This window comes from Quercus robur, chromosome 8 (assembly GCF_932294415.1).
Source record: "Quercus robur chromosome 8, dhQueRobu3.1, whole genome shotgun sequence".
Lineage (NCBI taxonomy): Eukaryota > Viridiplantae > Streptophyta > Magnoliopsida > Fagales > Fagaceae > Quercus > Quercus robur.
This window is the reverse complement of record NC_065541.1, coordinates 10,706,077-10,718,853: the sequence shown is the minus strand read 5'-3', so window position 1 is coordinate 10,718,853 and position 12,777 is coordinate 10,706,077. Positions and strand designations below refer to the sequence as shown.

General features: G+C 31.2%; 1 protein-coding gene across 1 annotated transcript; it reads left to right on the top strand.

The window, feature by feature from the left end:
• The first annotated feature begins 7,519 nt into the window (after window positions 1-7,519).
• LOC126693905 (stigma-specific STIG1-like protein 1) lies at window positions 7,520-8,310 on the top strand. The gene has a single exon (XM_050389963.1). It carries the CDS (start codon window positions 7,640-7,642, stop codon window positions 8,117-8,119), a length of 480 nt encoding a protein of 159 aa, XP_050245920.1. The 5' UTR covers window positions 7,520-7,639; the 3' UTR covers window positions 8,120-8,310.
• The last annotated feature ends 4,467 nt before the right edge of the window (window positions 8,311-12,777 follow it).

Here is a 12,777-nt window from a genome sequence, read left to right as displayed (position 1 = left end):
TTTCAAACAGTCCAAGCAATTGAGAAAGAAGAGGTCAGAGGTGCAATTGGTCATATAGTAGCTGGAATTGTGCAGGAAATGAGAAATTTTGCAGATGCGAAAATGAGGCACATTGGAAGGACGGGTAACAAAATAGCCTATGAATTAGCCCAGCAAGCAAAAACAGTGAAGGATACTATGTGTTGGTTAGGAAGAGAACCAGACATAATTGCAGATTTGCTTAGATCTGAGGGACTGTTGCTTTAGGGTCTGGTTTGTGGTCTCTTCTGTTGCTGGTTTGTTTCCTTTGTGTTCTGTTTTGCTGCTTTGGCTGGTTACTGTGTAACCATTTTGTTTTTTTGAAAATCGCTGTGTTGCCAATTTGTTTCCTCTATTGTCTGTTCTTAGATTATGGATCTTCAAGAGTTGTATCTTCTTTTCTAATTATTGAGAATTAGATATTTTCTTATCAAAAAAAAAAAAAAAAAAAAAAAACTTTATGGAGAATTCGGTCACATCCTCCAAGGGATCCTCAACTCTCTCCGCTCCCTTTGCAATTGGAAACTTCATCACCTGAAAGGGAACGCAATAGAGCAACTCATGCTCTTGCTCCTTTTACAAGGTCAACTGGAACCTCACAAGTTTGAAGGGAATGTTCCCTCCATTGCTCCAACAACTACACCATCAACACCCTCCCTAATTTATGAATTTGTTGGCTGTCTTGTACTTTCCCTCTGTTGTATTTCAATTTCTCTTCTTGAATGAAATCCACATTTTCTCTTTTAAAAAAAAAACATTTGATGGATTTGTCAAATTCAAATCCTTGATTCTTTGTAAATGATTTAAACAAGATATTTTGATTTTAATTACTTAAATCCAAATCCATGTACCCAAATCCTGTCATCCAAACATACCATTAATATTTTTTGGGATTCCAATGATGGTGAGTGGTAATGGCTAATGACATCATTTTGATGCTTCATGAATGTAATTTAAACCCTACCTCACTCTCTCTTATAATTTGCTTAGCTCTCAAGCTTTAATATTTTTCATGTTGCGAGGAACTCTTAAAATTGTAATTTCAACATTAATTAGTTAAAATTACATACCTCTCTCTCTCTCTCTCTCTCTCTCTCTCTCTCTCTCTCTCTCTCTCTCTCTCTCTCTCTCGTGCTTACAAGTTACAACAAGTGGAAATGAAGGAATTTGAAACTCAATTGTTCTCATGGGAAAAATCGAACAATGTCAATAGATTACAGTACTCTTGACAAAATAACAGACTTTGTAATAACAATGGGTGATGGGTTAATTTTGAGGTGGGATTTTATTTAAAGTTTCAGTTAGGTATTTTCAATATGGCTTTCATTTATTTTGATTTATAAGAAAGTTATTTTGATTAAGTATTAGGGAATGTGTCATTAAAGTAACACTTGGTATAGTCAAAGGTTGAGCCAAGCGAGAGAAAAAGGGGGGAAAGAGGGGGGGGGGGGACCTAGCAAAAACTCATTTAATATGGGAGCTAAGATTAGTTTGCCCTATCTTGGACTAATTTATAGATTCTTTTGCCTCCTATCAAGTATATATATAACATTTTATTAAAAAAATTGGTTAATATATTATTTTCATCCCTAGAATTTCTACAAAGTTCATTTTCATCCCTAAAGGTTTGTACATATTCTAATTTATATCTCTTTTTTTGGATAATACACATTCAAGTTTATACCAATTCTTCTACTTCTGTTAACTTTTATCATACATGACCTAATGGAAAACTAAGGTGGTATTAATTTTCAAATAACTCACCACATTTTTCAATTGCCTTCAAATTAAAAGTAGAGTAACTAGTACTAGTATGAGGAAGAAGAATAACTCAGGAGCTTTGATAAGGGTAACTCTGAAAGATTGATAAACTCATTCACATGAAGCAAAGTTGATGGTCCTGACGAACTCGACGACCTTGCTTGTGCCTTTATAAACAATGACACCATAAAGCCGACGGTTCCACCACGAGGCTGACGGGTGCGACACTTGAATAAGACGACCAGAATGCATAGACAGGATAAGAAGCTGATGGAAGGAAGCTAAATGGAATAAGTAAACCTTTGACGAGTCTGACATGGCCTTGCTTGGCCTCCACGTATGAATATATAAGGAAACATCTTGTGCTCCATGACTAACCCTAATCGAGGGAATTCCTACAAGGAAATGATCCCTCAAGATACGCGTAGTAATGAAGATCTTCCTTACAAGAAAAAGCCCTCTATGCCAAGGAATATTGTCAACCTTACCTACCATAAAAACCCCAAAACCCTCACAATTCAAGGTACGTTCCCAGCTCTGGCACTCTAGAGTTATAAAGAAAGTTCTCTAATTTAATTTTCGAAGGGTTTTTGGCCGATACCACATCGGTACTTTCTTAAAGTTTTTTTTTTTTTTTTTTTTTTTTTTTTTTTTTTTTTTTGTGTGCAAGTGTTGTCTTGAGCATGTGAACACTGTGTGACTTACTAATGATTTTCGGCATCATCAAACTCTATACAATCGTCATCTATTTTTTAAGTACCTTTACTTCTTTTTTTCCTTTTATTTTTATTTTTATTATAAGAATCACCTTTACTCATAATTTAAAAACAATTGATTATAATGAGCTATCTGGAATTTGGAGTGTCAATATTAAGGGGTGGATTGCTCAAGTTCAAATTATAAAAGGCGTATGTGAAAAATCTTGTAACTCAACTAATTGGTACTTCTTCGTGTGTTCATGACATCAAGTTTTGAATTCTTTCCCCCTTGCAACTACTAAATTATTAAAAAATAAATAAAATATTATAGGAGTACATCGCAACTTAAGTAACAGTTTGGAATGGATATTGCAATTTACCCGTGTTTTAACTCAAATAACACCGTGTAAAAATAAGATAGATTGAGGTTCTGTCGTGTGAGTTCCTCATTGGATGAGGTATTAATTTATATATAATAAATAAAATAATTGGATTATCAAAAGTAATTTTTTCCCAATTTCAAAAAAAAAATTGAATCAACCAAGATAGGTAATTAATGTGGATGTTTGACAACTTTAATTGCCTCTTAAGATTAAAAATAGAATTAAAAAAAAAAACAAGCTACTAATAAATTATGATTGTCTAGTTTGTTGAGATTCAGCATAGTTATGTGGGATTTGTCTTCTCAAGATCTTGAAAATCACATCAACTTATCAGCTATTCAATTGATTGTTTCTAAAAAAAAAAAAAAAAAAAAAAAAAAAAAAAAAAAGCTATTCAGTTGATTAAGATCTCAGATCTGCACGCAAATTGTCTAAACAATTCTCATCTACATCCAACGCTAGGAGAAATTATAAGATCAAAAGTGGACAAGTGATGTGGAGAAATTATAATTTCTCCAACGCTAGAAGGAGAATCTGTACTTCTCCAAGCGTAATAAGATCAAAAGTGGTGAAATGTGCACAAGAATTGACCTGAATATTCCTCTTATGTGAGACTGCAATTGTACTCCATTCCATTCCAGTTTTCCCTGTACATTTGGCATTCCACTAAGGAATATAAAAATGGGATCTCATTATAGTCGTCAAATGCAAGCTATTTTTAGCAAAAAAAAAAAAAAAAAAAAAAAATGCAAGCTATGGTCACCAATTGGAAGCCAAACTGGACCCATGGTCGTCATGATTGACTTTTAGTGTTTTCACCATCAGAGGAGGCACTTTTTGTTTATCAGGATTTTGATGTGTAGCTAGGAATAGCTGGTAGTTAACAGAGTGCAGTTCAGAATCATCGTGATGTATGTAGCCAAAAGAAAAACTTGCTAGTAAGCAACTTAGAGTATTTGCTTTTTGATAATTATAAGCAACATATGGAAATAACTAATGCATTTTTATCGCTAAAAATATTTTTAATGTTAAACAAATTCTAACAAGAGGTTAATTGTTAAGAGTCTTATAACTTAACTGACACTTTTTAGTGTTTTTAATGGAGACATTCAAGGTTTAAATCTCCCATTCTCAGGGAAGATTGTTCAAGTCTTGAGGAGGGAGCTTTACACACATACATACATAGATTAAACTAGAGTAGAATTTCTATTTTGTATTAAAAAGAAAAGAAATCTCTCATTCCCATTATAACTATCAAATTATCACACAAAAAAGAAACCCGATTAGGAAATTATGCATAAGCAATGAAAAGTTTTGCTTGCACTTCTATATTAATGATTTATGAATTTAAAGTAAAAACAGTTTTTTTCCAAACTAATTAAGAGGGATCTCCTCAAATTAATTACCTACATTGTGATTCATAAGATCATCTATGAATATTATTTAAATAAATTATATGATTCATAAATTATTCACGTGACTAAAAGTACACTTAAATAGTCTTTTGCTTGTAGTGGGTAGAATTTTCTTCTAAAATAATCTGGTGGTAAACTTTTTTCCTTAATAATGGGTATCTTAAAATTATTGTTCCCTTGTGGGTTTCAGTTAGCTCAACTGGTAAAGTCTCTGATGGTTGTATAAGTGATTTGGGATTTAATCCCCGCCTACACCAAAAACTGATTAGTGTCATGGTTTGATGATAATGAGCTATCATCAAGAGCGGACACCATAGGTCGAAACTATCTCAAAATCATCGTGCACCCTTAGTGCGGTGGTCACTCCACAAGTATAAACACTTGTGAGGTGTGAGGGGGCAAAGGCCGGGGTTTAAGTCTCTAGAAGGGAGCTTCACATATATATACACTTAGATTAGGATAGAGTAGAAATTCTATCTTATAAAAAAAAAAAACAACAAAAAACAAAAAAAATTATTGTTCCCTTAATTATGTGTGTGTGTTTGGCCAGATGATAAGACAATTTATTGTTTAAAATTACTTTTTTATCTCACATTTAAGCAAATAAGTTGACTAAACGCACATAAATCTTCTTAGTTTACTCAAGCTTCAATAAATTTTGTCAAAATGACAAGGTTTAACTCTAAATATGTTTACAACTATCTTTTTCAACCCATTATGTAGTGATTTATATGATTATTCCTATGTAATATTTAAATAAGCCACATGATTTGTTAAAAAAATCATGTGACTAAAACTATATGTAAATGATTTTTTTGATTGTCACATTATGTGTTGGACCAAGATAATTCCAAACATATTTGAAGCCAATGCCTTATGTGATACACAAATGATAATTTTATGCAAATTTAGATAACCAATTAAACATATAAAATGGCCATTACTCCCATAAAGTATAATGAACCATTAAATTCAAAGAACAACAAATTTGCATTATTAGTTTTTTCTTTGGTATATTAGTATTATTTGGACTTCTCATTCTTTTTTTTTTTCTTTTTTTACTATAAGATTTGAATTTATAACATCCATTTCTTAATAATGGCTCTTATCATCAAATCAAGACATTAATTAATTTTATATGTAGGTAATATTAATTTAAACTCAAATCCTTATTGATAACGAAAAAAAGAAAAGAAAAAGAAAACTAATTGGAACCCAATGTTTGGACTCAGTTTTTGTTTTAACTATGGATAAAGTTTAGTAGCTACAAAATTGGTTGTAACCTAAAACTACAACCTTACTCAATATTTTTTTATTGGAGGTGAATTTTGACAAATCTACTATAGGATTACATCTTTTTCTTATATCCTCTATACTTGCAAAATTTCTAGAAAATTAAAAATTAATAGCTATGTCATCAATAAATTGTTTAAATTGCAAGTTTTTGTAGTTTAAAATTATACATAAAATATAAGCTTATAGATCATATAGTAAATAATGTCCGATTGACACAAAATTTGACATGTGCACCAAGAGTATAAAGAACATACAATTCAACGGTTAGATTTTCAAAATATATAGTAATGCTTATTTTATGAAGTAAGGTTGTAACATTTTTCTCTAAAAAAAAAAATGTTGTAACCTTAGGTTACAATCAATTTTATAACTAAATTTTGTCTTTTAACTATTTCTTTGTATCTGAAAATTGGACCACATGTTATAATTACTGCCATGGTTCAAATCTATTGTGAGCTGGAGACGTAGATTTAAGATTTAGCCATTTGGGAAGAGCTGCCTCATCTTGTTCCGTCATTTTTTAAAGTAGAGGTAGGCTCGGTTATCACTTATCAGTTATCATTTCTGCCTTACCTTTGTTCACGCTGAGTAAAAACTAATTTGACTAAAATATCATCTAATTTTCTTATATGTAAATGTAAAAGATTAAAAAAAAGAAAAGAAAGGAAGAACCCTCCATGATTGTAAAACACAACATCCTCGAAATTGTACACGCCAAAACATAAATTAAGCTTAGAACGTGGGCTTATAAAATATATCAAAAACTGAGTCAAACTCTGCGTATAATATGGTGACATGTGGCATTATATCATAGAGTTGTTGGTATCATATTCATACTTGATGCACAAAAAACGTGAAAATATTAATTCTTCAGGGCTAGTTTACTTGCATGACTTATTTGCTGAATAAAAAAATTGAGATTATTTGTACATGGTAACATATGCCTACCTTTGAGCTCAAGTTTTGTTTAACTAAGTAAACATGTCACATAGTAGGATGTTCAGGGTGGGAATTGCTTAATTGTAGTTTCCTTCAAGGGCCGACCCCCTTTGCTTCCCCTAACAGCATGCCTAAATTTCTTCAGTTCAGCCATTTGGACATACATTAGATTTCAATCAATGGGGCACCCCTTCATTGCTAAAAGGTCATAATCACCCTTTGACTTTCATATAGCTGGAGGTCAATATGCATACACATTTATTTAGATTAAATGAAACATTATTTAAAGAAGAGCATAAGTAAGTTTCAGCTAGTTCAACGGAAGTGATTTGAGTTAAATCTTGACTGTATCAATAAGAAATTCATTGATATTTTAATTTGATGGTAAGAAACACTTATTATGTAGTGAACGTTACGTTAAATCATATCATATTATATATATGTATATAATTAAGAAATTCATTGATATCTTAATTTGATAGTAAGAAACATTTATTCTAAGGTAAACGTTAGGTTAAATCATATATATATAGTAAAACTTAAGTACAGTATTTAAGTGTTGTTCCTTAGGTTCTCTTTTTAAGATTTTGTCATGTAGATTTTTTTTTCATGGAATAAAAATGTATTTTTTAGTTAAGTAGTCACATGGTTCAATTTTAAGTGAAGAATCTAAGGAATATCACCTAAAATATTTTACCTAAGTTTTGTCCATTTATATATATATATATATATATATATATATATATATATATATATATAAAATTATAGGCTAGGATAGTCATTTTATTAAGAGAAGGACCTAAAAATCAAAGTTAGGAGTGCCCAAAATAGTGAACTTTATTAAGGACTTAGCCTATAATTCGAGTATACTCTTCGTGTGGCACACTGGCACATCCCAAAGAGCTTCTCTCACCTTTTACCACTTTGTCCGCGTCAACCCTCCTTTTATTCCTACTATAAAGTTTATAAACCCCAAAGTCTTCCACCCCCCATTTGCTACCAAAGCTCTCTCTCTTTCTCTTCCAAGAAACAAAGCATAAAGAATAAGACCACCTTCTCAAGCCCAAAACCACTATCTCTCTCTCTCTCTCTCTCTCTCTCTCTCACACACACACACACACACACAACCATGGAACTTGTGAAGGTGATCATCATTATAGCCATAACCATGGCTTTATCCATCACAGTGACTATGAAGAGCATTGGTGAAGTGGAGGAAAAACCACCATTTCCAGACACCGAGAGTACTTCATACATTTATCATAAAGAGGAGCTTCCCTTTAAGGAAAAGAAACTAATATTTCCTTCCAAAAGACTAAGTCGCTTCCTTGCTGAGAAGAACCCAAATGCAGCTGACCATTGCCACAAAGACAAAGAAATATGCAACACTGTAGGAGGCAAAAACTCCACCTGTTGCAACAACAAGTGCATAGACTTGTCCATTGACAAGAACAACTGCGGTGCATGCAAGAAGAAATGCAAGTATACCGAGACATGTTGCGGAGGTGAGTGTGTGGATGTGACTTACGATAAGAGGCATTGTGGGAAATGTAACAATCGGTGCAAAAAAGGAGAATTCTGCGTATATGCACTATGTAACTATGCATAATTAGAGGATGGTCCAATAATTGGAGCCTGAGGTTCGTGATTTTATTCATAATACAATAAAATACCACATGTTGGTGGTTGCTCAAACAATATACTTACAGTGAATTATTTTCCAATTTACAATACTCAAGTGTCTTATAAATGTAATGTTATTAAGAGTTCTTAAGTAATATGAATCAATTATTAGCAACAAGAAAAAAGAAAAAGAAAAAAAAGAGAGTAAATATATCAATTACTAATTATCAATAGCTTACATGATTTTGTTTGTTACAGAAATTTAAGAGCACTCTTCTTCCTATTAGAATGAAAAAATTGTATTTTATGGCATTTTAATACATAATATTGAAGAATTGATTCCCTTTTCAATACTATATATAATTAATGACTTGATAAATAAATTGTATTTTGGGGATTCAGTGCATGTGTACTTTTTTTTTTTTTTGATATAATGTGCGTATGTTTACTAATGGATTCTATGAATAAAGTGTGAAATAAAGCTTTTGCCTCATATAACTATAGGTTATTTGGTGTTCATTAAAATCGGGCTTTACAACAATACTCGTATCTCTTTTTTTTCTTTTTCTTTTTTGCTGAGTTTAACATTACGTTTATGTCCTATCTAATTAGGTTTATGCACATGCACTGTAGTAGCCATTAATTTTTCCAATGAAAATATTTTTTCTTGGTTACTTGCGAATTAATGAGAAACTGCAGTCACCATAGACAAACGCCAAAACTAAGGAGAAAAAGAGAGAGAAGCAAAGTAGGTACCAAATGTAAATGCCTTAATTTACACCCAAAGGGTTGATTAAATGTTGGAATGCGGTCATAATCTAAGCCCTAATCGCCCCTAGATTTCTAGTTTAATTGTTTGTAAATCAAGCTTCTTATACAAAATGAGCTGGTAGTCAGTAGTCTTTGTCATTTTGGCAAGCAAATTAAAACCGAGCTTTTGGTAATGGTTCATTCCCTCAAAATCTGGTTACTTGAAAAGAGCATATGAAAAAAAAAAAAAAAAAAATCAAGTTCAGATACACTTCGAAGCTAAAAGACCATGGTACTTCCCCTGAAAGTCGCTGGTAAGCACATGCCCCTTCCATATGTATACACACATAGCTTTCTATAGCTCCTAATTCACATTTACTCTCATCAGAAGTTGCTTTCACACAGGCTACAAAATAAAAATTACAGAGCTCAAATCTAGCCATATTTCAGGACTGGTCGCTATCAAAATTAGCCAGCAAGAGCTCGGTCTCGTGTGGAACTTGCTAAGTCTTTGATTGCAATCATAGACAATTAAATCATGACTCAAGGTTTTCGGTGGAGAAATGGTAAAGAATGGGCGTTGTCACTTGTCACTACATATTGGTGGCTTTGTGAAAGGACCAATAGAAGTTAAAAGATAATAAGTGCACGTATGGAACACCGGTATAAGTTTAGAGACACAAAAAATTACACAAATTATTAAGATAACAAGTTATTATTAGTTGATAAAAAAGTGATGCCCATAGTAGGCTCAGATAAAAATCTATACAAACTTATCAATTCAACGATTGTGAAAATTGTTACATCTATAGCATTACTCATGGAAGTATAGAACATAATAATAGATTTATGAATGGAATAGGTATTCATTTTAAATCATCACTCAATTGTTTGGTTTCCTTTTCATCATAAGAAAAAAAATATTCTTAGGAATAGACATGTTTTAAAAAAGAGTTGTGGCTATCCTTTTAGTTAGATAATAAAACATTATACATATGTGAGTGAAGAATACCACACATGTTGTAGCACACTTTTTTTTTTTCTTGCACATACCAGTACCATAATGGATATTTAGAATAAATATATATTATTTTTATTACTGTTAATTCATTGAATAATAAAATGAATATGTCTTTATATATGTAGGATGAGATTGCTAGATACATATTATTCGATGAGGTTGCAATAGAACTTTATATTATAAATACCAGGTTCTATTGCTCTATAGTCTACACTAGAAAATTACTTTTCATTCCAGTTATTATAAATATATTATAGATGGTGTTTCTTTTATTTGTAAATATTGCTTGATTAGAAACGCCTACTAAAAAATATGCATTTGGATATAAAAAACTTAAAAATGAAAAATTAATTGAGTCTAAAAAATGATCAATGGAAAAATTTGTTATTAGTAATAAACAAAATACAACACAAAATTTAGATCATATCTAATTTTTTCAAAATTAAAATTAATAAAATTATATCTAAGATTGACAATATCCCAAGAAAGATTAATTGGATTAGCTATATTATCGATTGAAAAAGAGATGTTAAAATAATTTGAATATAAAAATTTAATTAGTCAATTGCATCTCAAAATGCAAGAAAAATAAACTTTGAATTAAATATATTATAATATAAAAATATTAATTCAATTAATACATAAATATAAAAAAAAGACACCATTTTAGTTGTCGTCTCAAATAATTTGATCATAATCTCTCTCAAAGTTACGCTGAAATTATTGTCGATAATTTTGGTCAAAATATTCCAAATTTTAATGTTAAAATTCAATTATATGAGGTGCATGCACATATTCTAATTCTCAAATATTCTTTAATCAAATGACCAACTTGTAGGTTCCAGTTAGTTCAACCGGTAAAATCAAAAGTTGGAAAATAATGGATATAGGGTTCAAATTTCACGCGTCTACACTAAAATCTAATTGATGTTTGGGCTTGAGGATAAAAAAAAAATAATAAAAAAAAATAAAAAAAATAAAAAATAAAAAATCATAAAAAGAACTTCATATGTTTGAAATACTGTTGTATAGTTAATATATATATTTATATATATTTATAAAGATCTAATGATCAATTCATAGAACCTCCAACACTCCTGTATTTGAAGGTTTGAACTTTGAACTCTATAGGTAATGCATGCAATACGTCTAGGCTTGTTATAGAAAGTGTAGAGACAAGAAACATGTCTTGAATGTAGCCTCATAATTTGCAATGTGTCAAAGGCTTGTTATAGTAGGTCCATACTCCATATAAGAACCCTAGGATATTCATTGACTCTCTCCATTTTTCATTCACATACCATTTGTGCATTGCTGCTTATCGATCGGGAAACTTTTAAGTTTGAGACATATAGTCCTCACAATAGGATGAACCTTAAGCCACTTCATTGAAAGACCCTAATCATCCATGGGGCTCTATTGTACACATGGCACTATAGTATTTGAGTGGGAGAACCGCTAGACATTGATGAGGTGGTCCTTCATATGTACTAGATAATTTATTTAGATTTTAGAGTCATTATAGGATATAACACAAATTAATTTACAACAAATTCACAATATCTCCAAATTAACCTATTACCTCACACAACTCACACATGGGCTATTAATAAAATAGAAATCTAAATGTCAAATTGTGGTCATATAATTAAAACCCAAACTTTTACCAAATGAAAACCATAAATTCACATAAAAGAAAATCCTATCCACCAATGAAAACAAAAGGAAAACGGGTACTGGCTTTGTAATAAGCATCATTAGCAACAATGATGATGAAGACACAAAAAAAGAGAATATAAAAAATGCTTAGATCAACAACTTTATGTGTTATATCATACATTTACCAACAGTAAATTAGGACAAAGTACTGTACCTCCTCTATCAAAATTATCCATTGACTGCATATGAGTAACTTGCATGCAAAATTTCCTTAGCAACCGAAAAGAACAGAGGATTTTAGTCAATTTGAGATGTCTAATCTCCTTAATGAGAGAAAAGACAGAGTGTTGGTTTAATTTTTCTAATGATCTTTATTTCTACACTTTTCCGTATAAAATACAGCCATGATATGTATTACATCCAATTGAAAATAATTCAAATAGCAAACTAATTAGAATTAAAATAACCAAAACAATTGGCTAATGAGATAATAACATCCTAATGAGTAATGACAACCAACGTAATCACCTAATCTATTCTACAAAATAGAATGAGTTTATTTCAAATCCAATGACTGCTAATTAAAGGTTTAATTCCCCAATTCACTCTATAATAGTAAAAGAGAAGAAGATTAAGAAATAAAATCCAAAGCAGTACAACTGAAAGGGAAAAATAAAAGAAATCAGTTCTATGGGCTCCAAACCCATCAATCTAAAAGAGAAAACACTCCCAAACAAAACCCTAAATCATATTTAATAGGAAAACTTATAAAACAAAATTAGAAAACTTACTGGTAATAGTGTCTGAGAAAGACTGGTCTCTGACGGTGGTAAAAAGAAATCACAGAGTGGGCCTAATTTCTGAGCTTTTCTCTACAGCCAACGGCAACAACTAAAAATGCAAAAAATTGCAGACCATAAACTCAAACTCAATAGCCAAACGGAAAAACACAGAAGAATTAACCCCAAAATTTTTAAATATACATAGAAAATAAAATTGAAGTATGCCTCAACTTGATATACAAATGGGTATGTTCAAAGTTGAGGCTTTGGTTGATTTTGGAACTTGATAAACGGAGAGGCTGAGAAAAGGAGGGTGTGGGATCTGAAAATTTAAAGCAATGCAAATCAAGATTAATAACAAAATCAAAAACCAAACCTAACATACCATATCGTCCTCCCAACGGCCAGATGATTCTGGGCTAGATGATTCTG

Excerpts from the sequence above, each read along its gene's own strand:
- LOC126693905 (XM_050389963.1), top strand. The coding sequence starts at position 7,640 with ATGGAACTTGTGAAGGTGATCATCATTATAGCCATAACCATGGCTTTA.